The sequence below is a fragment of the Engystomops pustulosus genome, chromosome 6 (assembly GCF_040894005.1).
Source record: "Engystomops pustulosus chromosome 6, aEngPut4.maternal, whole genome shotgun sequence".
Classification (NCBI taxonomy): domain Eukaryota; kingdom Metazoa; phylum Chordata; class Amphibia; order Anura; family Leptodactylidae; genus Engystomops; species Engystomops pustulosus.
This window is the reverse complement of record NC_092416.1, coordinates 147971043-147996762: the sequence shown is the minus strand read 5'-3', so window position 1 is coordinate 147996762 and position 25720 is coordinate 147971043. Positions and strand designations below refer to the sequence as shown.

Genomic DNA, 25720 nt, shown 5'->3' with positions numbered 1-25720 from the left:
CACCGTATGATAGTGTGCGCCAGCCTGCAGATTGCATGGATGTGACTCTGCTGGCTAGAGAGGAAAGAGAAGAAATAGAGAAGAAAGAAGAGAGAACAGGAGCTGCCAGGAGCCGCGCCGAGGATCGGGAGCCGCGCAAAGGATCCAGGCGCCAGAGGGTTAGTATTAAGTTTATTTTATTTACTGACTCACACATTTTTTGTGCTGAAAAACTCGGTTTATACACGAGTATATACGGTATTAAGTACTCGCTGTCTGCCGGACGAACTGCAGTGCTGTTCTGATGTTGGTTAGTTTCTACAAGCCCTTGTGCAGCTGGCCTAATGTATAGAGTCTCTGTGAGGCCGTGTTCTGCACCATAAGCAATATTTCTAGGGAGGAATTCCTCCATTATACCAGCACTTCTATTCCCACAGATTGTGTATGAAACTATAGCCCCCGGATGAAGTATAAAGCAGAAAATACAAAATTAAATTACTCTAAATTAATAACACAAATGGTCTCTTTACTGCTGTTTATTATGAGATGTTAACTATTTATGGAATGTTAAAGGTTAACAGCATGCAATTCTATAACAGGGAAGGAAATATGTTGGGAGTGAGAAAATTAAAATCTAAATTGATATTTCCAGCCACATTGGTCCCATAACACGGGTGATAACCCATTTTCACTGAAACTAAAGTCCTCTTGCAGAAATGAAATGGCTTTTATAATCCCCCAGAGCCCACATCTAGGAACAACCAATCATGTGGCTTCTTTTCCTGCGTCCTATAAATCACTCCGTCCCTCAACACCTTAGCGCTTCAGCTGACTCATCATCTTTCTGCTTGTGCACCTGCCCTAGATATTCTCAATGAGCTGCAGATGCCGCCTCCAATTCTTCTCACCACGGCCTCCCTGTCTCTATTAACCGTATACTATCCCTGGCAAAGATAATCCACAGGCTGAGCACCGCTACACATAAGTTATATAGAAACAAGTGCTGTCAGGTTATACATTGTATTTTTCTTCAATTTTTCTTCAAAAGAAATCAATAGTTCATGTGATTTTTTGGTTTGCCTTAAATCTCATAGCTGTATAACACAGGGTTAACCCAATGTTCCCTGCATCACAGCTGCATTAAGATAATGAGCCAAATCCGTCATAACTATCTTTTGATTTCTAAAATATCAGCAAAGAATCTTTCAAATTGCTTTGCTATATGCCCCCCCCCCCCCAATCACCCTTAACCTATAAACTTAGACAAAGGATTATTGCTATAAAACTACCACCATTGTAACCGTACTTATTCAATGTTTGCTCCTCTCTCTTTAAGAAGTGATCTTTTCTTTTGATTATCTAACACTTAAACTTGATATATACACAATTTGAATGGATAAGTCATTAAAGGGGTTGTCCAGAATGACATCTGTGCATTAGTTGTGTCTGGTATTGCAGCTCGGCCACCTTGACAATAATTGAAAGGAGCTGCAAAACCCTTCACAACCAGTGTCTGACTGGCCTATGCGAGTAGCAGAGGATTCTCTGGTGGCTCAAGTTCTAAACCCAATGATGAGCCCCACAAATTCAGCTGAAGAAGACCCAAATTGGAGGTTAATCTTGGGCTTTATGTAGAGTGACCCCTAGAATAATTTTATTTGGTGCGCCACACATAACCCAAGGACAGCTGTGGTGATACTGGACAACCCTTATATTAAAATTCGACAGAGATCAGTCAATGACCTGTCGATCAGCCGAGATAAGCACAGATTATGCAGTCAGGAGTAGATGACTCAATTGAACCTTCAGTAAATGGGTTATGAGTGAATGAAACGACACAGTGTACAGAACATATGTTAATGCTTCATGCTGATGGGTACAAAGGTAGGGATCTACCCACTTATCTCCAATTAATGGCATTTTCTAATGTCAGACCATTATCTGCCAGTCATGGAGAAGCCCTTTAAGGATCACCCTGGGCAGTGAATTAGCAGTGGTTTACCAGCAGTGGTTTCCTGTAATGGTGACAGTGACACAGATAATACTTCTCAGGTAAGAGGAGTATCTTAAGTTTGGGATTGTCTATTTTGCCCTCAATATTTTTGATGTCATATTCCAAAGTCTACAGCTATGAGAAACCAGTAATGTGGTGGAGGATGACAAGCATCAGCAGGTCTCTTAGCATGGCAAAGCCCTGAGAACAGCATGAAACCATCCAAATTTAATATATATTAACGGAAAGATAAAACTTCATAAATAGTGTCAATGTCAATTCTCTCTTTGCCCAGGAGAGTTATTTCAGGTTGCAGTTGCTAAGCTATATTCTAGTGTAAATTAATTGAAGGCTGAAATCTTTTGGGATCTTCTGAGATAACTAATGTCTGTATTTAGGATCATTACCTCACCTGTATGTGACTCTACTGAGAGTCATATAGTGTCTTGTTGTTGTGACTACTGTAAGTGTATGCAATCTTGTATACTGGCTGTTGTACAAACTAAGGACTCATAAGCAGGGGCGTAACTACAGGGGTAGCAGCCTTAGCAGTTGCTATGGGGCCCACAGTGTCAGGGGGCCCCAGTATCTGTATGTATATGATGTATGTCATCACATGGTATAGTATATATCTATCTATATATGTGATGTGTATACACTGTATGTCTGTGTACATGATGCATTGGTATATATATATGAGGCGTATATACTGTGTGTGATTGTAAGTCCCATGTCAGACTATAAAAATAAGTATATTTTTAGAGGGGAAGGGTGGGCCCCATTTAGAAGTCTGAATGTTCTCAGTTACGCCCCTACTCATAGGGGGTCATTTATCTTTAGTCAGGACATTTATGAGTGTATGTTCTTGGTTTTCCTGGGTTTTGAACTTCTTTGATTTATCTTATAGGATGATATATGAGGCAGCTTTAGTTCCTACGCCTGCTCAGGACTGGATTTTTTTCCAACTTTTAAACCACAATTTGTGCCAAAATTGTTACTTTTTCATAAGTCCACATCTGGATTTTAAAGATATATCATGTGCAATACTGAAAAATTCTTGTGCAGCTAACTTTGCTAGGCAAGTGGAATAGTCGCAAAACTAAACGCAAATACAATCTATCTATCTGTCTATACAGGCGGTCCCCTACTTAAGGACACCCAACTTACAGACAACCCATAGTTACAGACAGACCCCTCAGCTGTAAGATGTCTGTAATGAAGCTTTATTGATAATCCTTGGTCCCATTACAGCAAAAAATGTTTAAACTCCAATTGTCACTGGGGCCAAATTTTTTTTTTGTCTGGAACTACAATTATAAAATATACAGTTTCGACTTACATACAAATTCAACTTAAGAACAAAACTCCGGACCCTATCTTGTACGTTACCCGGGGACTGCCTGTATAAAGTTGCAAATATAAGTGAAAAATAAATAGAAAATCCTAGGATAAATGACTCCCATAGACTGTGGAGCTGAAGACAAGGTGAATGTTCAGATGTGGTTCTTGTGTATAACACCACATTAAGGAGGGATTCTACTCTATACATAATGCTTCTATAATGGCATTCAACCAACTTCAAATACATAATAATAATAATAATAATAATAATAATAATAGCATGAAACTGCAGGCTTACAAGTACACATTATAAGTTTACAGATTTCTATAAAAACGCTGTATTTCAACAAATATAGCACAAGTCATTAGAACTATATGACTTCTCCTTCTCCATGAGTAACTTGCAGGAGTTAAATATGTGCCATGCCCTCGTACTATGACATACTGTATCATATTTACAACAATTGCGTGTTTGCGTGGGTTTCCTGCGGGTCCTCCGGTTTCCTCCCACACTCCAAAACATACTGGTAGGTTGATTACATTGTGAGCCCCATTGGGGACTGGGACCGATTGGGCAAGTTCTGTGCAGCGCTGCGCATTGTGTGTGCGCTATATAAATAAAGGAATTATTATTTAGCATATTTAGTACTAGTCTGTGCATATGGATGGCTTAAAAACTCTAACCGACCTGCAGTGACAAAGCTCATTCTATAGAATCTCATGTAATTTGAGACCTTAGTGACTTTCTGTTTACATTGCTAGAAAGATGGAATTCAGCAACTATTACAGAGTGAAAAGCAGATCAGCAAGGAGGGAGGATGATAAGAGCCAAAGTAAATGGAAGTATTCTGCTCTGATTGGATATATTACAAAGTTTCTTGTATTCACCTGTCTTACTGATATAATCGAAGTTTGGCAAACAATAAGTTACCATTTAAGTCATCAAGATGACTAAAATGATCAAGTATATGTAGCACAGTATTTCATTTAGTAGATGCTATTTGTGAAGCTTTTTTAAATGTATAATTAATGAACTTACCTTCCTCCAAATACTTACCTATTCTAACTATTCATACACATCAGATATATGACAACTGAACTTGTCAATTTTGGTGGGACTGACTGATTTTTTATTTTGTATTTACCCCTGCCCCCAACATTCCCCTCCACAGACAGATAAAGTAAAAATGAAAGAAAATGACTTTAGTTGCCAAAAGCAATTATTTGGGGGGCAGGTTGATCTGTTGCCAGGGTGGTCTGTTCATCTGGCAGAGCATGCATGTGTATGATGGGGGGGTCGGGCATTCAACTCGTAGTTAAAATGTATGTCTAGCTTTCCAAATTGGCCTAACTATTCTGATTCTTGGGTTTAGCTACAGTGGCCAGATGTTAGTGAATGGAATCTCTATCAATCTCTAAAGACTAAATTGTGTTCTAATTATAAAATCATCAAGATTTTAAGCATATGAGTGCTAATGGTGAATCATCTGCTAACTATAATGTAGGAGGAATGGATTATGTCAAAATAACATTTCTTATTACCTGAAATAAATGCTAAGATGCCATATTTGGTGGGGATGCTCTTTGGTGTGACTAATCTTCAGAACTCTTCAGAAAGAAATGTGAACGGCACTTTTTTGAATTTGGTTTCCTTAAAGGGGTATTCATAGGAAGGCAAGATTCTTAAATATACTCAGGATAACAAAATAACACATTCTCTATTTCAATGTGATATAATTCCAACCTGTCCTGATCTAAACAATTTCGTTTGCCCAGAGATCTGACCCTAAATCTACTGACTATGATCTGGCAGGGCAGATTCTTCTCATGAATAGCTTCTCTTATCTGTACACTACAGTTCTCTGCTTCAAGCCCCTCCCCCCTCCATTACAAGACCAGCTCAGACAAAGGCACTTCCTGCTAGCAGGCTGCATGCAGAGTTACAGATAAGATAAGGTCCTTATCCAGGGGAGGGGGGAAATCTGTGTGTGTTATAGCTGAGATGTAGCAAAGCTGAAAGTGTGTGTTATAGCTATGCTAAATACTAACCCCTTCTGCTGTTCCCAATAATTAGCCAGGTACCGATTCGCACATTGTAATGAATGAGGAGGAATATCCTCTTATACTGTAGTATGGCAGTATATGGTAGGATCAATCAGACAACCTTAAGTTAAAGTACACTAGGAGGTCTGAAAAATAGTAATATAAATAAAATTTAAAAAGTTTAAAAAAAAATTATACTAAAAAACCCTAAAATTCAAAATACCCCCTTTCTCTCAGTCATATAAATATAAATAAACAGTTAAAATCATAAACACATTAGGTATCGCCGTGTCCCAAAATGCCTGATCTATTAAAATCTAATAACGTTTTTTCACGGGCGTTTAACCCTGTAACGGAAAATAGCGCCCGATGTCGAAAATGGCACTATTTTGCCATTTAAAAAAATATAAAAAATTCAATAAAAAGTAATCAAAAGGCTGTACGGTCCTAAAAAAAGAAGCAGTAAAACCGGCATCAAAAGTCGCCATAAATGACTTATACGTAACTTATTCACCAGACAAATGACCATTGCATCTAGAACGTGATCTTCTATTCTTCTTTTTGTATCAAAATCCACTGGCAGTCATTATCCGTTGTACATTTATAGGATATAAAGTAATTTACACTATAAGAAGACACTCATGTCTATTTTGTCATTCATGCACAGAAGGCCCATGGGGTTCGCGGCTGAACTTTCTGACAATTTTGGGATTTGTGCCGCTGTGACAGGTATTTAACAGGGGATTATGTTGCACGCGATCATATTTTGGCACAGCTGCAGCGGCTCTTATGCGACAGATATTGGGGAGTGGGCCATTAGATGCGGGACTGAGCACGGGATTTCACTTTCAAATTGTGTCGCAAGATCAAGCACTTACATGCAACCAGAAGAGGTAGGTGAACCGAGCAGTGAAGCAACAGATGCAGGATATCGGGGGCACGATCGTAGTGAATTGGGGCAGAGTGCATTCCGGTTGGACAATCCACTTTTGGGGAACTCGAACGGACGGGTAAGTAAATGGGGCACATTTACTTACCCGGTCCAGTCGCGATCCACCGGCGGGTTCTCCATCGCTGATTCGGGTTCTGCCGGGATTCACTAAGGTCCGTGCGTCGATATTCACCAGGTGTCGCTGCTGCGCCGAGGTCCGCCGGAGTTCACCTGCTTTCTGGTGTATGTGAGTGCTTGATCTTGTGACACAAATGGCTTTTTAAATTCTGCGATTTTTCCGAATCCTTCGGGTTGTCCGGTGGCCACGCCCCCCGATTTCTGTCGCGTGAAAATCGGCGCGATTGCGCCAAAAATCGATCGCGTGGGCCACAATCCAGTGAACTACAGCGCAAAGCGGAAATATTCGGGAAAAACCCGACGGATTCGCGGCTGCGGACCCTTAGTAAATGTGCCCCAATGTGTTCCATGGTGTTAGGAATTAGAATCCATTTAACTTTCTTCTGCAATAGTAACCGGTTTCTGTCACCCCCTTTTGTGTTTTGGGGCACATAGTCAATGGCGGCAAATTCAGAACTGATCATGAATCTTAGTGCTTGAAAAAGTAATTTTTGCTACTTAGTAATTTTCTAAATTATTAGTAATTTTCTAAATACCTAGAACTTTTTTCAACTTTCTGTCAGATATAAAGCAGCAAGTAAATATTTAGGAAACTTGGACTGTCAAAAACTCACTTTATTAAATAATTGCTGTAATTGGACTATATAGTAAATGCTGCCGTTCTGTTTAATACCGCATGTACAAAATGACTGCCAATAGTTACGAATAATGCCTTGTTATATGCTTTGAAGGTCTAATACCGTCTTCCTGGATTGGTGCCTTAGTCCTAGTGGGCTAAAGTAGCTTACAAGCTTTCAAACAGTCCCAAATTTGCAAGGAATAACTCACATTATCAAAGATAACCCTGGAAAATATTATCACCATTGTTCTTTAGTCCACTAAGAAAGTGTATTTTCCTTAGGGGAATCTTAGGTTGTCTATACATGGTCAGTATTGGATCAGGATTATTCATCAGTATTTTGAAGCCAAAACCAGGAATGGTCCAAAACATGTAGCAGATACAGGTCATTCCATTAAACCTTTTCTTTGTGCAGGTTCCACTTTCGGTTTTGAATATACTTTTAGCATGCTCCAGGCGGAATGGAGTGGGGGTGGACACTTTGGGGTGGACACCATCTTCTGGGGTAGAAAAATTGGCAAAAAGTTGGTATTTGTTTAGTTTTCACACATGTGAATTTTTGCAGAGAAGGGATAAAAGTGGCTTTTCCGACTTTATGTATAGGTCAGGGTTTAGTGTTTGGTAATATTAGGCTACGATTTTGTAATGGGGGTGGGTTCCTGGTAAAAAAGATTTTACACCAGGTAGAAAAGATGGTGGCGAGATGCTTCAAAATTTACATATTGGCTTCTGTAAGGGGCTGAGCAAGTTAATGATTGATGATAGTTTCTGGTTTAGAGTTACCCTTGGTTTGCGCCACTTAGCTAGGAGGCTCCGCGGCTTGTGGTTTAGAGGTGTGGCTTACACAATTCAATGTTTCAGATGTATATGCAGAGATACAGTTATGGCCTACATATGGTTTATTTATGCCAAGGACTCTTGGCCACTAAAATGTTGACTAATAATTGACTATTATTGTTGTTATTTTTATGCTTATTTCATTCGATATTTTCCAGATTATATTTTGAAGACTTTTTAAATTAATGTGTGACCATCATCGTTCCAATACATAACTCGTGTTGTCGTATTACTTTACTTAGGTGTTGGTTAGATATCTTTTTATACCTTCCTTTCCCATTTTCCATGGCATAGTCATGGTGCAAAATACTGATCGAATTTTGTCTGCAGATACCCTTAGACTTGCAGCTTTCAAAATTAGGACCTTATGGTTACTATAAATTGGCTATAGATGGTCCTGCCCATAAAATGGCTGCAGATGGAGGGTCATGTGATCTCTATCTGTCCATCAACATTCGCTCTCAAGGTCCTAGCAGGGAAATTCAGCTCATGCTTTATTACAATTGTTGTCAAGTTTTCACCTATCAATAGATGGTCGAAGTAGGAAAAGGATGGAAGGCAGTGTGAGAATAGCACAATGGTGAGGGTCATTGATCACTTTTGGATGTGTATACATTGTTGGTATAGCATGCAATACATCATCCAAGGATAATATCGCTTTCTTAATATGTCCGGCTACTTTGATTCTGTATTAGAGCTTCCACATCCGCATTACATTGAATCCTAGAATGCGCAATATGCTATTCAATTCCATATAACCAATATCCAGTAGCCAAGGATACAATACAATAGAAGATAAATTACCCCTATTTCCACCACCATGGAAACCAGTAATATGGATAATAAGACTTAACCTGTCAGGAGAACTGGGGACAACGTCACTTTAAGAAAATTATGGAAAATGTTCTTTTTAGTAGCATACTATCAGCCTGTAGTCAGTCACGACATCACAGATGTATCTACGTACAGAGCATCTAAACAAGGTTATCCAGGTTAGAAAACATGAAATGCATCACACGCCATTGTCAGCATAGTACATTCTTGTGTGGGTTTAATAAACAGTCTTATATAAAGTACAATTCATACCACAAAGCACACTTGTGGTGTAACAGATTCCACATGCCATGCCGTGCACGGGCATAATTATCACCATTATCGGGTAGCACAATATGCAATCTGTGTGTATTTTACATGTATGCATAATGAGCAATCTGTCAAAAAATATACCAGCACGAAGGAAAACTTCTATGGTGTGACGCATGAAAAGGCTAAAATTGTGTATAAAAATAGTAATGAACTCTACAGCACTGATGCTGCCTGTCCTATGTGCACTGAAGATAAGACTATGTAGTCAGTGTACAGCGTGTAAACTTGGTGTACCCTCAAAATAATGTCCAATGAAAAGATAGAATATAAGCCCCATTCGTGACCCGTGCGTGACAGAGCGGAGAGTAGGACAGGAAGTATTTACTATAGTCCCTTGTTAATAAATTATTACATTCTGTCAGCGTACTACACGTCGAATATACTAAGAGGATGGAGCCTATTATTATGTCTGGCATGCAGTATGCAGGTGGGAGGTAAAATTATTACACCATTCTTAATAAATTCCCCCAACTGTGTCTGTTGTTTTAGAGAAAATTCTGTATTTAAAGGTGTTGGCCACTTTATCTTAGGGGAAATATATTAAATAATTTACCAGTATACCAGTAACATTTCTCCTGTCTTTAACCTCATCAGCGAAATATTCCTGCCCATAAAATGGCAGCAGATGGAAGATCATGTGATCTTTATCTGTCCATGAGCAACTACCCTACGATCATGATCCTGGCAGGGAAATTGTTCATGGAAAGATAGAGATCACATGATCCTCCATCTGCGGCCATTTTATGGACAGGAATGTCTGGCTGATGAGGTAAAAGACAGGAGGCTTATTATTATTGTGGCTTCACTTTACATATCAAGAAAGTGGTGCATTAGATAGATGTTTATTGGTAAATTAGCTTATATCCTACAAACTTACTCGCATGATATAAACATGGGGTAAAGTGGTCCAACCCTTTAATTGCTTACTTTTTTATGTACTAGGGTTATGGTGTTATGTTTGCTGTTACACTTGTTATGTCTTTCTACACCTTCTTGGTGGGACATATACCCAATCCCTACAATCTCCTGCTAGATCCAGGGTAAAAGCTGCGTCATAGACAGGCTGTTACCAGTAGGAGGTGCTCAGCACCTCCTACTAGTAACGCAAGTCTTAAAATTCCCCCCACTGATGGTCTGGCGCTTGTATTCACTAAGAGGCTACGGCTTTTTAGTAGATACCGGAGCAAACTCCAGAGGTTTCCAACTTGTAGACCAGATCGGAAGTGGCAGAGTTTTATGTTATAGTGTCCGATGGTTTTCCGGTGGAGACTATAGTAAATGTGGCGGGCTGGACTTTCATGCCCCTGTTGACCGTCCGCTCTCAGCCCTAATACCCCCAAAGTGGTATGCAGGTCTAAGAATCCAGAAAACTGGCAGGGACAGGGAGATTCTTGTGCCATAATGAATCTTCCCCAATGCGGCAGCCATAATAAATCTCCCTGCTATCTTTGGGCCTTACCCTTCTAACAGAAGATGATTTAAGGAACATGGCCTTAAGTTTCTGTGATGCACTTGCTCTAATATGAAAATTTGACTTCATTCATTTGCTTCAAACCTTTTACCTGTAATGTGAAAAATTTCCCCGGAGAACTCATCTGATAAAATGCGCTGAGGCTCCATTAATTGCTCTCCCTGACACTTGATAGTTAATTGAATAACCCCTGTTATATATTTGCTCTTGATTAATTTGGAGTGTGTGTTTTGAGAGAATGTGCCGTGCACTTCAATGAACCGCACACGGTTTGATGAGCTTTTTATTGAGCAGCGTTTTGCTTGTTTGTTCATTAAGCGACTGGCGGTAGTCTGACAGATAAATGCCATCGTATTCTGAGAGCCTTTAACCTCCATATCCAATGCAATGTTCTCCTCACTTTCCTCTTCATGGCAAGCTACAATGTGGTGACCTCTCCGCTATTAGCACTGACCAAGTCACATTTTATTTTGTCGTCTGGTTGGGTCAAAATATTAGTAACATTCAGGTCAAGCACTTGAGATACAAAGTCATTCTCTCTGCACAGTAGGAGTGGACACAACACTCTCATAAGATGGGTAAAGTGCGCTGTATTTGGAGCATATACTTTAACCTTGACTCTGATCACAAATTACATTTTAGTTGTTGCTTTCTCTGTATTTCATTATTTCATCTAAAGTAGGCATCAATCTTGATGTAGTTTTAGTAAAACATGACATTTTGGCAGCTAAAAGCCAGCCTCTAGACAATAGCATCACAGGAAAATAGTGATTGCAAGACACACATTAAAGATATAGTTGCCTCTTAGGCAAGGAACATAGGGGCCGTATATGAAGTTCGCTACGGCCACATAGCTACAGGTTAAAATAAAAAACTCTATACTTACCTCCTGCTTCTTTTCCCCGGCCATGCAACATCATGGTGTATGCACGGGCTGGAAGAGAATGCAGAGTCGTTGGGCTGGGGAGAAGAAGCCGGAGGTAAGTATAGAGTTTTTTTTTTTCCAGGGGCTCTAATTTGGGCATTTATGTAAAGGGAGTGGCCCTGCTGTGAACATTTTCATTAAAGGTGTGCCCTTCTGTGGAGATTTATGTAAAGAGGGGCACTGCTGTGGACATTTCATTAAAAGGGGGCCCCTGCTATGGAGATTTCTGTAAAGGGGGCTCTGCTGTGACCGTTGCATTAAAAGGGGCGCCCTTCTGTGACCATTTTATTCATGGGGGAAGGGCTCTGCTTTGGACATTTCTGGAAAAGGGGTTTCTGCTATGCACTTTTCATTAAAGGGGGGGCCATTATGGGTTGCGGTGGTGTCGTTGGGCGGAGGAGATTAGGCGTCAGGCACAAGGTTGGTTTGGACTTGGGGGACGGGGGGCTAATCATGTGAACAGTTGAGGACCCATGGGACACTTAAAGGAAATCAATCAATTTAAAAAAAAACTAGAAATACTCCTTTTCATCTTGATCCCGGCGCTGTCCGTCGCTAGTATTGACACGCTGGAATTAGCGTGGTCATATATTTCACCGCTTGGTCATATATTTCACCATTTGCATAGAAAATTGATATGACCTAATTAACAAACCTGCGCTTCCAAAACTAGCTGCAGAGAAGAGATTTGTAGATTGGTTTCTCAATGCTAATTATACTTTTTAAGAAAATATTATAGAGTATAACCATATACTAAAAGATGATATATAATAGATTCTTAAGGGGTTTGGGCTGTGAAAAGAAATGTATTTTAGACAATTAATATTGAATGGCATAAAAATCGGAATTGTCAAGTAAAGTTACACTGATCTCTCACTACTTTTTTACCCGTATAGTGGTCATTTCATACAAGACACAGGCGCATAGGTATAAGCAATGCATTAAAGGTATTCTCCGACCCAATTCTAGAGGTGGGCAGGAGGCCCATTGTAATCAGTGGGTTTTTTCAGACTTGCATTCTTTTTCACGCACACACGCACCATAAAAGTCTATGGAGATGCATCAAAAACACATTGCACTCTGAAACACATGCAAGTCCAATGCAAGTGCAATGCGTTTTCACTGATCAATTGCCATAGAAAACATAGACCTCAGTCCCGTGTCCTTTTCACATGTGTTTTGTGCGTGTGAAAAACACATTGAAATTGCCAAAAGAACGCGCGTGAGAACTGAGACACTATAAAACTCTGAAAACTGATTGAACTCTGATGAAAAATGTCAGTTTTTCGCCGACCAAACCCTGATAACACCCTGATCAGACTCTGACGTGATCTGCAACACAAGTGTGAAAGAGGCCTTACCCTGTCCACCAGCAAAGTTATTGAAATAGTTGGACAACTTTAAAAAAATAAAGCTGTACTGACCTCCGGTCCCGCCATCCCTTAGGTCCCTTCTACACTTGCGTTTTTCACGCGCGTCATCTGCGCGTGCTTTTGACGTGTAGAACTTGCATTGCACTCTGACCCATTGTAATCAATGGGCTTTTTCAGACATGTATTTTTTTCACGCGCACCCGCACATTTTTTTTTAACGCGCGTTTAAATCTCGGCATGCTCTACATTTCTAAGTCCTGTAGAGCTGAGTCCTGAGTCCTTTTAATGCGCGTTATTTGCAAGTGAAAAACGCATTGAAATTGCCCTGAAAAACCGAGACACTGAACAAACTCTGACTAAAAACTGATTGAACGCTGATGAAAAATGTCAGTTTTTCACTGACCAAACCCTGATCGCTCCCTGATCAGACTGATCAGATCAGGGGCCTTAGTGCTGTACGCCTGTTTGTTTACAGGGGCACGGCAGCTCCGCACCGACTGCTTCCTGCATCCTGGACCACAAACCTGTCCCCTGTCCCAATGCTGGATCAGTCAGACAACCCCTTTAAGGTTTTGCTTTTATATGTGGTTCATACTGTTCAGAAGTCGATTGAGTTGTAAAATAAATTACATTAACATACCAAATTTTTGTTGATTTTACTTTATATAGTAAGGGACACGACTATTTTTTTTGGCACGCTAAAAGATTGAATAGTTCCAGTATGATCTATAAACACATTGCAGTACATCTGGCAGAGGGCTGGTTACTGGTGTATCAGGGCAGCATCAGAGTATAACCTCCAGGGACACCATATGTTCTCATACTGCTTCTTACAGCCAATTGAGCTCTCATCGTACAGTATTAAATATGACCTTACAGTTTATCACAAAGACCTGTCACACCACTGCCAGATGAAAGGGATTTATTAAACAGGGACAACTGAGGCTTCGCAGCGCTCTCCAATGAGTCTGACATTCGGATATTTATGAATAATGTACCTGGGATAAAATGTAGAAATTCAAACTTTATACTTCTGCCTCAAGACTGGTTCCTATATACTCCTAAGAAGTTTTTTTTCCCATAAAGACACTGTACATATGCCCTGTTGGGACATATGGTCAACATACATCGGAGTTCTGCAGCCATTTGTCAATTCACATTTAATTAAGAGCAAAGAATAGAGCCAGCACAAATTAAACATTAAAAATAAGATGGCATCCAGACTGGCATTGTTAAAGATATTTCAGTATATTTATATATGTATATATGTTGTTGAAGAAGGTTTTTATACACACTTGCATTCAGGGCCGGTTCTAGGCAAAGTGGGGCCCTGGGCAAAACTAAAAGCGGGGCCCCAAAATAAAACTATTTTATAACCAGTCACAGTCAGCAAGAGGCTCCTTTAGTATGGTAAAACAAACTGTAATATGGGAGAATTTTATAGGAGATAGATAAATGATAGGGAGATTTATGGGCAGCATGGTGTCTCCGTGATTAGCACTACAGCCTTGCAGCGCTGGTCAACATCTGCAAAGATTTTGTATGCGTGTGTCTGCGTGGGTTTCCTCCGGGTCTTCCGGTTTCCTCCCACACTCCAAAAAATTACTGGTAGGTTGATTAGACTGTGAGGCCCATTGGGGAGAGGGACCGATATTTTCTGAAAGCAGACACTTGGCCGATTTTCAAAATTGCATCAAAAATTTTATAGACATAGGCGCCTTCATGCAATTTTGATTCAAATTGAAACATTTTATTAAAAATACTTAAAATTTGACTTTGATGGCAAAAAATTTGATCCAAACAGAAAATGTTTACCTTCACATCTCCTAAATGTAATACATGGACAAGTGTAGAGTTCACAAATGTCCCATATTGATATGTTCACATAAATAAATCCACATAATATCACTAAAACTGTAATAACTAGATATCTGCTTTTCAGCTACACATTTTTAGATAGTCACAACCTGCAAAATATATCAATAAAACAGAATAAAAAGTAAAGGTGCCATAAACCTATATCCTTTTGAAAGCAGACAACCAGGCGATGCATTTGGCAATTAACATTCAAAATTTCCTCTAAAATATGTACAAATCCAGAATACTTATATAAAGAAAATCTACTTTCCTAAAACAATATCACAAAATAAAAGGGAATACTGTTTTCCAGAATTATCACAAGCTACAACCATCTGTTATAAGTTAATTTCCTGCCTCTTATTAATCACTTTACATTAACATAGTTTAGGCGCAATTTTGGCGCAATGTTAGATTCAGGCACTTACATGTCATCCTGCTACAAGCTCCTCTCTGCTTCTCCCACATCCCAGAATGAGAATGACCCTCACAGCAGCACCCAGGTGTGTGACACCCAGCACCCAGTGACCTCCTCAGCAGGGGCTTCTCCTGGAGGGGATCCCCCAGTGCTGATCTCCTGCTGCACCCCTGTAATTCTGCTCAGTATTCCCCTCAGACACACTGGTGACACTGTGTAGAATTACATGGGGGACACTTGTCAGTACTATGTGCAACATTCTGTAACGTTCTCTTCTGCTTTGCTTTGAGCTCAGGATTCTGTAGAATGTTTTGTAAATAGAAGGTGATGAAGTGTAAATAGAGTCTGCAGCTCCTGTCTGCAGAGTATCTAATGACTGTATTATCTGTACTAGTGTCTGCAGAGTATCTCATGTCTGTATGATCTGTTCTAGTGTCTGCAGTGTCTGGCTGATCTTTGCTGCTAGAAATGAGCTGTTCTGCAAAGGGGCTCAGTGCTTTCTTCTCAGTTAACGCCACCTTCGGACTGGAGTGTTTTTGCGCCATTTTTTGCGCCTAAATTAAAAGTCGCAAATGATGAATATCATTAGATACAGCAAAACATCTGAATTGCTAGGATAAATGAGGGAAAGCTGGGTATTTTTGCTGCGCAGCTAGTTTGGCGTTTAGTCGCAAAAATGGCACAAAAACGGTGCGCCTGAATGAAAAGGCGCAAAAACAACAGAAAAAACGATTGATACATGTGGCCCAAAGTGTGTTCTTAGATAGTTCTGCATAGAGAAGGGTTAAAAACATGAATATTAGTTGATATTATTCCTTCTCAAAATGTAGTAACATATAAAGTGAATATTTCCATTATCTGTGAGGTGCAGCAGCTCCTGTGTGCAGCAAATGCTCCCTGCAGACTGATGGCAAAGAATCTGGATTGGGGGAGGTTAATTTCAGAGGGCTGTATCTCTGGCTCTGTGACACATAGAACCTTACTTACTTATGAAAGAAGAGAGTCTCCTCTTTTATATGAATCTAAATTTGTGTTTCTAAAATGTAGGAAAACGGAGATATTAACTGTTAAACTGCCGTTGGGAGTGATTTTTGTATATAAAAATGGCACCTGATATTCTCACTTTAAACCTAAATATCTCTGGATCCATGGCACCTAGAAACAAAATTCAAGATTCATTTGAAAGAAGAGATTCTCCCCTTTCTCCCAGGGGCCCTGGGCAATTGCCACCTTTGCCTACCCATAGCGCCGGCCCTGCTTGCATTCACTCTGCCATGTAGCTGTACGAGAGGTCCCACTCCAGCTGCAGAAAACATTCCCCAAATCACACTTTCTCCACTATCTTTCACTGACTTTGGTCAATGGACATGGGGCAGATTTATCAAAAAGTAAGAATGGTCTTAGTTAACCTATTACAGCTCCCCTTTGAAATATTCATGAGCACAGGTAAAATGAAAGCTGAGCTGTAATTGGTGGCAATGGGCAACTAAGAACATTCTTACTTTTAGACAGCTCTATAAATCTGTCCCAATGTTTCCCATCAGACCCAAATAAATTAAACTTGCTGGCATCACTAAAATAAACTGTGGATTACTTCTCCTCTGTCATTACAACATGCTCCTCAGCAAAGCTGAGTTTAGCCTTTTAATTCTTTCTGCTAATGAAAGGTTTGGTCACTGCAGAGTGCGCTTTCAGTTCAAATGCTCAGAAACATTCTGACAATGACAAGACAGATCTTCACTCTGTTCAGTGGGGAACTGGTGAGCGATTCTAGCTGTAGTGTTCAAATGATTAATGATGGAGATTTTCCACATTATCCTGTCCTCTCTTGCATTTGACTTTCAAGGGCGATCAGTTTTCTTGGGGAACTTGAATGATTTTGTGATGTTGTAAAGATACAATATTCTAGTAATCACAGACTTGGAATGACCAACTTCTCTTGCTATGGCTGAAAGCATCACCGCTTTGGCCTTCGCCCGGACACCCTGCTGCCGGAGGGTTTCAGTCACTTTGGAATAGCAAAACATTTCTGCAGTTAAAAAGAGTTTGTAAGATAATTAAGAAAATTAGCACCATGTGAACACCAATAGCTTACAGGTATCTGAAAGCGCTTTCTAATTTTGATCATTGTTCTTTTTCAATTATCTAATTAACATTTTTATTTTGTGTTTTAATATATATATATATATAGAATTTATGAAATAAGTTAAAAATACGTCAATTTTACACATGTTAAGTTATATTCACATAGGACTAAAATTGTGTTTTGTTTCATCTCCAATGTGTGTATATATATTATTACCGGTATATGTTGTTGTGGTATATATTATGTTACAGACTAAAATTGTCCTCTAGGCTTCTAGACTGAATGCTGAAACACTGCTGTTTTTGCCATCTTGTTGGACATTGATTTTGCTGAAAGAGTTTTTTTTAGTTGGCCTAACACTTGTCCTGATGTTTGAGAAGTGGTCCCACGGGGGTTATTAGTTGGACTGAAAGCTAGCTAGAGAGATAGTAAGCATGAAGTGGGAAAATACTGAAGCAGCACTTGTCTAATTCCTCCATTAACCCTTCTACTTCTAAAAATCATCTACTATCTAATACTTTTTTTATTTTTATTTAAATAACTTCCAACAAAGGTGACTATTTTCTTCAACGAGTCTCTAAATAAATACACTCTTTTCCCTTAAGACCATATTAGGGTCTGTCCCTACTCTTAAAACTATTGACTATAACACTAAGATGCAATACGCCTACATCATTAGCTTTAACCCCTTAAGGACGTAGCCAGTTTATAGCTTAAGGCTCAGCCCCATTTTCTGTAGTCTAACTTGCATCACTTTATATGGTTATAACTTGGTTAACACTGTTTGATTGTTGATTGCTTGTTCATGATAATACCCTGTAATACTGATGTGTTGCAGGGTATAAGCTGTATCAGCCTATGCATGTGCATAAACTGACACTGTGCCTTTAAGATGACATCACGCACGCCATTTTATAGGCACTGCCTGCGGACAGCCCTGGGGTCGTAAGCAGACCATAGGACTGACGTAGGAATGGTTGGCACCGAAGACGGCGCGGGGGGTGATCATGGGGCAGAGACCCCAAGAAGGCATTTTAAATGCCACTGCCGTGCTGATGTTAAACACCTGCTCCGATCGCGGGTGTTACACTGGGGTGTCGGCTGCTAGTAACAGCCGGTACCCCGTGTATTTCAATGCCAGCTCAGCTCAGATCCCAAGCTGAACCGGCATCAGCTCAGCGTCCGATATATCGGATATATAAATCAGTTTACACTGGAGGATCATAGACTGGGGTAGACGTAGTAAAACCGTCCTTAAATTAATCCATGCAAAAATAGACGGACAGTCTCATACTGATCCTAATTTATCAAAGCGTCTGATCCTGGATGACAAATAAGGTGTAGTATAGAGAGAGTCTACCCCCCCACCACCACTTTACAACAGCTGGCACTTCATAACAGAGCCCCTTATAATCCAAAAGTACCAGCATAATGATCCCCAGATGTCCAGTTATCTATAAAAATGGCTGATTAATTATATGTAAATTAGGCTATTTTTGCATCTGGTCACTGGCTTCTCTCCCGCTCTGGCACACCACATCCCATCCTTGCTCAGAGGGTCATGTCCCCTTTTTTCAATGCCATGCATCTTTTGTCATACTAGTATTAGGTACAAATAGGTATTTTAGACTGTTTCAAATTCTGTTGCAAATTGGCACAAATTTCTGTTAGACTAAAAAGTCTATTGACAATATGATGATTATGCTTCCTAAAGTCAGGTGGGCGGTCCCAAGCTCAATCAGACACCCCACTGTACAGAGCCTAATTAGCATATTAGGTGCTGCCACTAACTGCACTGTTTGGCAGCTTTCAGACTTGGCCCTTGAATTGTGTTTATAATCTGTTAACATTGTGTAAACATTGCATTTACATCATGTTTATTCCTTTAAGGATGCAGCCATTTTGTGACATAAGGCTCAGCCCCATTTTTTTATAATCTGACATGGGTTACTTTAAATGGTTAAAACTTTTGAACACTTTAACTTACCAGTTGGATTTTCAGTGGTTTGAGTTTTTGTGCATGTTATACTTCCTGTAAGCAGTAAATTTAGGTTGATATGGTTTGTGTTTATTTATTTTAAAAATATTTTAAAAATTGTAGAAAAATTAGCGATTTTCCGAATTCTTAATAATCTGATTTCCAGACAGAAAGTTTTACTACCCAAATGAGTTATTAAAGGACACCTGTCATCAGGTCTCTGTCACTATTTCTTTCACCTCTACCTGTTGGAGCAGCTCACAAGGATCCTTCCCCAGCCTATTTCATACATTAATCATTAAAAAATCATCTTTACTTTATTATGTAAATGAGGCTGGTCACATGGTCAGAGGCAGTGATGTCACCCCTGTTACCCCTCCCCTCTCCTCCCCCTGCTTATGTCTGTGTGTAATGTATAGTAAAGCATTGCTGGTGTGTGTGCTATTACCTGCTGATATTGATGTGTCCTCCTAATACACATGTGTGTGACACAGACATCAGCTACACAAGTATCTGACATGTTCTGCTATAACATGGCTGCCTGGAGCTGTTGTATCTCTCCTATACACACACACAGGCTGCAGGGGGCGCCAGCACCAGGAAGCTCATCATTATACAGCCTCACGTCATTATACAGGCTGTCAGTCAAGCACTGGGGGTGTGGCTGTGCCTCCCACTCATGAATAAGTCGGACAGCTTGAATATGCTAATGACTCATTGGGCATTTCACAGGTCATTTGCATACAGCTTTAGGACCTCATTGCTTAGGTTTACAGGCATGTAGAGGGACAATGAAGGGATAGAGGCAATGCTTTCTAATGGCAGTGTACGAAAATCTATTTAGTTTAGGGGGGTTATTTTGCCTGACGGGTTCTCTTTAACTAACAATAACAAATACACATGCGCTCACTGAACTAACTCATTGGACTTCTTACTAAAGAACAATACAACATGAACAAAAACAAGAAATCTTTCAAGACACGATTTTGCCAAAGGGCTAAACTGTATCAAACCTTTTAGGAAGATTGTTAACCCTTTGAGATATTTGTAGTAAATGAAACACACTGAAGGGTAAATTTAAAAAGGTCTAATTTTGATGGTAATATGTTCATTTATCCCTCAGCACTTGTGCAGCGAGCACTACCTGCTGTAACACCAGTGCTGAGGAAGCAGGAGGAGGGCAAGTGTAATAGTCTGAAAAGCCAGATCCCAGGGGAGGGTACGTTAGCCCCTCTGACTCATTAGCATAATTTTAAAAGTCGATTTTAGAAGGAAGGAGGCCAGAAATAACAAAAAGGTTACCACAGTCACAGTGCCTGGATCTATGAGTAAGTGTGCCTGGTTTTTCATGCTTAATTTTGATGGTAGATTTCCTTTTACTTAGGCTTGTTAACACAATGTAAATATATATGACACATTATGACAGGGAACATGCCATTTATATTAATCCACCCAAAATAAATACTTAAAAAAAAAATATGATTAAAAAGCACTGCTCTTATCCCTAAATGGTTCCTTTCCAAGGTGTAATATAAAAAAAATCAGTTTGTAAACTTGCCATATGCCACTCAATATGAGCAGTGCAATGATATTAATGGAGTCTTACATATTAAATTTTACCTGCAGTGCCTTATTGACAGGTCTCACTTCTGGGACATGCTGCTATATGGAACTACAACTTAGGGACTGACTGCCAATATTCAACTACAGACATATACAGGCGGTCCCCTACTTAAGGACACCCGACTTACAGACAACCCATAGTTACAGACAGACCCCTCTGACCTCTGGTGAAGCTTTCTGAATGCTTTACTATAGTCCCAGGCTGCAATGATCAGCTGTAAGGTGTCTGTAATGAAGCTTTATTGATAATCCTTGGTCCCATTACAGCAAAAAATGTTTAAACTCCAAATGTCACTGGGGCCAAAAATGTTTTTGTCTGGATCTGCAATTATAAAATATACAGTTTCGACTTACATGCAAATTCAACTTAAGAACAAATCTCCAGACCCTATCTTGTACGTAACCCGGGGACTGCCTGTACCGTCATGTTTGCTTATTATTAGACGTAGAAAATACTGGGGCAGATTTACTTACTCGGTCCAGTTGCGATCCCGCGGAGCGTTCTCCGACGCTGATTCGGGTTCTGCCAGGACTCACTAAGGTCGTGCACCTAGTGTCCACCGGAGTTCACGTCCTCCGTCTCGGTGTTTGTGAGTGCTATTTTTGCGACACAAATCTTTTTTTAAATTCCGCGGTTTTTCGGAATCCGTCAGGTTTCCCCCCATTTCTGTCTTTTGAAAGCCGGCGCCAATGCGCCACAATCCCAGGGCAATTTAGCGCAAATCGGAAAAATTTGGGAAACCCGGCGGAAAAAAAGCGATTCGGACCCTTAGTAAATGTGCCCCACTGTGTCAAATGTTTACACAGTGCCTTGCTGGAACATTGAGAAAGTCTCTGATATAATTGAGCACTTCTTGTAATGTGATCAGGGTGATGTCTTTTATCCAGTTACATTAACATCTACCTCATGTACGTATCTGATCACATGAAATCACAGCAGCCTCCATGAAGAATGGGGAGGAGTAGATGTCCATGGAGGCGGCTGTGATGTCATGTGATCAGATACATACATGAGGTAGATGTTAATGTTACTGGGTAAAAGACCTTAGATGACATCACCCTGATTTCATGGGGATGTGAGGGAAACAGTTTTTAGCTAAAAGAAGTGTGTCATTTATCTAATAGGGTTCTATGGGAACGGGTCACTAGCTGCATTTGTGAAAATGTGGCGACAGGTTCCCCTTAATGGATACTTAACAAAATCCAAATGCCATGTGTGAACGTGGTCTCAGCCCAGGAATGGTGGGAGCTAGAGAAAAAAATCAAGTTGCCAAAAATCTGTGTTTGGCACCAATTACAAAATACATAAAATTTTCTGAGGTGGTGAATGGTCCCCTTTAAGTGTAGTATTCAAAACAATAGTGATCTGATCCCTAAATGCAGCCCAGTAGCTGACTGTGACAGATGAGCTACATTGAATAAACTGCTATGTCGCCTTAGAAATGTGTTAATTCAATTACAAAAAAAAAAAAAAATAGGCACAGAAATTCAATAATCTTATCCTTACAACATCAATTGTACAAAGTGAAAGATTTCAGGAGTTATAATCACTAAGAAGGACATTAACCCCATCTGCTCCACTCTGGCCCAGATATTACCTAAGCATTGTACTGTGCTGGAATTTGTCAGGTGTGCATGGGAGGCTAACACTGCCCACGCTGTGCCAGCTACTTGTAGAAATGAAAGGAAGAAGTTTTCTGATTCAGCCGCATCCCCTTTTCACCTCACAAGCTTTCATCATTAAAGTTACCATAACAACTGTTTACCGCGCTGTTACTTGATGCATTTTTAGAAACATGGCGATAGGTGTTTGATGAACCACAGACTAATTTAACCTCCTGAGATATCTGAAGCCAGAATCGATCACATTAGATGCTAACCTTTCACCTGGCTGATGTAGGGGTCATATTGCTAACAACAGGGTTGTTAGATTAGTATTTTACCTTATAATCATAGTTTACCTCATGTTTACCACTTTACCTCATGTTTTTTGTAAAATTTACCAATAAACAACTAGTAAGAGTTCTGCCTCGCTTTCATGATATATAAAGTGAAGCCTCCTGCCTTTTACTTCATGAGCCAGACATTCCTGTCCATAAAATGGCCGCAGATGGAGGGTCATGTCATGAGGGTCATCTCTAACTGGCGATTGCTCATGGACAGTTACAGATATATATTGGTAAATTACCAAATATCCTCCCCCCCCCCCCCACACTTTTACACACATTACAAAACAACATGAGGTAAAGTGGCCAACCCCTTTTAGGATCCCATGCAAAGAGAAAGGGATCCTAACTTAAAGCTGCATAGATTATAAAGACTGGAACATAAAATCTGCTAACTAGATGGACCAGGAGACTCTAGGGCAGAGGCAAGCAGAGACGCAGTCAAAAAACAAGCCAGGGGAAGGGTTGGGGAAGTTCAAATGAACATGAAAAGGCAGTGGTCAGGGTAGATTAACATGTTTGTACAAAGTTAGGCCTCTCTCACACGAACGCATGCTTTTATAAGTCATGTATTTCAATGTCTTATATACAGTACATGACATGTTTTAACTGTATGTGCACATGTCACTGTATCCATTTGTATAAAATACGGTAGGTTGGCAAATTAGTTTACTACTTTGCTGAACCCCCAAATACCTGGATACGACCCCCAAATCCCCAAATAGTACACAGTATATGGTGCACACATGTATGCAAGATGTAAACGTTCAAACAGATATCTATGGGGCGTATGGAACGGAAATACTGGTGAAAATCGATATGTTCTAAGTCTTGTTCATGGTACATTACGGTGGGAAATACGGCCATTTAAATGGATGTCGTGAATGTAGCCGCGTGCTATCCGTATGAAAACTGTACGGGTAACATATGGCCATTTTAAAACGTTTGTGTGAAAGGAGCCTGAAACAGGCAGAAATAAAAAATCGGGTAGAGGAACTAACTGGCTGGTTGACTGCTGCAAGGAAGATTTTACTTAAAGGAAACCAACCACCACTGATCTAATCTATAGTAGGATAGCCCTTTTTGGGATAATCCTTTAGTGCCCCAACTTTTTTTGAATTTTAAATTGCCCTTATATGCAAATTTACTAATGAGGCTACATGGCGAGACTACTCCACGCCCCAGTAGTCTCTTGCGATCTGTCCTACCAATATAGCTTCAGTCCGCAAACCCAACTTCACAGACGAGTGCGCACAGCTCCTAGTAGCTGCTCTCTGAAGATGTATTGGTAGGCAGATCGCAAGAGGCTACTGGTTCATGGAGTAGCTGCGCCGTGTAGCCTCAGCTCCGGTTACTCCATGCCCCAGTAGTCTCTTTAGTAAATTTGTATAAAAGGATACAAATTAGAGGAACCTGTCCCAGTTCTGCCTTAATAGGCAGATCCATTGTGGTCGGTTTCCTTTAAAGGAAGATTTTACTAGTGATAGGACCCAGGAGCTTCATCTCAGGGTTGAACGTAGGAGAGACCTAATGGTCAGTATACAAAGACAAGTGCTGATGACAGATGGCATAGTCATGTTATAGCAAGGTAGAACTTTCTATACCTTGTTACGTGTTCCCCAAGTCACTATTGGGAATACTTAGGTAGATGTAATGCAAGGTCCATATATTGCACACCATATAATATACTTTTTTATTTTATGGGTTTTGATGACATTATAACATGACACATATATAATAGTGTGAGTCTATTTCTGAAATCAGATGCCGCAATCTTCACACTTATCTCCTGGTAGTGTAGTACACATCTTGAGGTGTAGTAATAACCTACTGAATAGCCATCGATTCTACAAATGTGTGAATGTCTGATGTCAGGTATAAAACTAATGATCTGTATTAATATCGTCATGCATTATGGTCAAATAACATGGTACTCATGGTACATTACAATGAATATATCTTTTTATAGATATCTCTATCAATCTCTGATATCCCAGAATTCACTGGATCAGAATAGTTATAGTAAATCATATTTACCAGATTATAGAATATATAGAAATACAAAAAAAAATCTCAAAATAAATTCTGAATAAAATTCCAGGATACTTACAGCTCAAAAAATCTATGATTTGGCACTTTGTATCTAAAGCGGTTGGCCACTTTATCTCATGTATTTTGCTATAGACAACTCATTTTGTCCAATGCCCTTTGGTACTCCAGAGACACTTAGCGTTATACATGGTGATCTCAGTCTTGCGTGCAGCTGTGCCATGGAAACAGGATCCACTACAGTTTTGTGCCCGTTCACAACACAATAATTTTTCAATAGACAGCAGATTGTTTCTCTTGACTCAATGTTCCAAAACCTTGGTGATCCCAAGGTCAACAAATGACCTTCCCCCTAGAACAAAAGAAAAATTTCATAATCGTTTTACGTTTCTTGAGACAATCTAATTTGCATACTAATTTGGTAAAGAGGCCTTCTCTTCCTTGAAAAAAGTATTTAAATACCCAAAGTCAAATTATTCTTTCTTTTCCAACAATTATTAGTAAGGGTTTATAGCATGCAAGTAATATTCTCTTTGAAGATCTATTCACTCATTTTATCTCTTATTATCTTCTGCAGACAGCAATTTTCTACTGGCCAATGCCCAAGTCCAACATGGTTTTCCGATTGTCTACTGCTCCGATGGCTTCTGTGATCTTACTGGATTTGCTCGCACAGAGGTCATGCAAAAGAACTGTAGCTGCCGTTTCTTATATGGGGTGGAGACTAGCGAGACTGTCCTTCAGGGTATTGAAAGTGCACTGGATGAGAAGCAGGAGTACCAAGCTGAGGTGTGCTTCTACAAAAAAGACGGTGAGATCACAATCTCTTCAGAAGTCATATTTTATTAATCTTTCATGGTGTCATGGACTGTCACGTTAAAGAGTAACTGAACACTTGAAGCTAAAATAAACTTTTTAATTTACTTCATTAAGTAAAACGGCTTCTTGGTGCTTTTTCCTGCTTCTT

At 39.9% G+C, this 25720-nt stretch overlaps 1 protein-coding gene and 1 long non-coding RNA gene across 3 annotated transcripts in view; one reads left to right on the top strand and one right to left on the bottom strand.

The window, feature by feature from the left end:
- Positions 1 to 25720, bottom strand: part of LOC140064630 (uncharacterized) — a 92603-nt gene that overhangs the window by 10997 nt on the left and 55886 nt on the right. The window lies entirely within an intron of this gene.
- Positions 1 to 25720, top strand: part of KCNH4 (potassium voltage-gated channel subfamily H member 4) — a 117930-nt gene that overhangs the window by 50483 nt on the left and 41727 nt on the right. For both annotated transcript variants that reach the window (XM_072111704.1, XM_072111705.1), the window contains exon 2: positions 25331 to 25564. In XM_072111704.1, coding sequence (XP_071967805.1) covers positions 25331 to 25564 — 234 coding nt within the window. The remainder of the gene's footprint in view (positions 1 to 25330; positions 25565 to 25720) is intronic.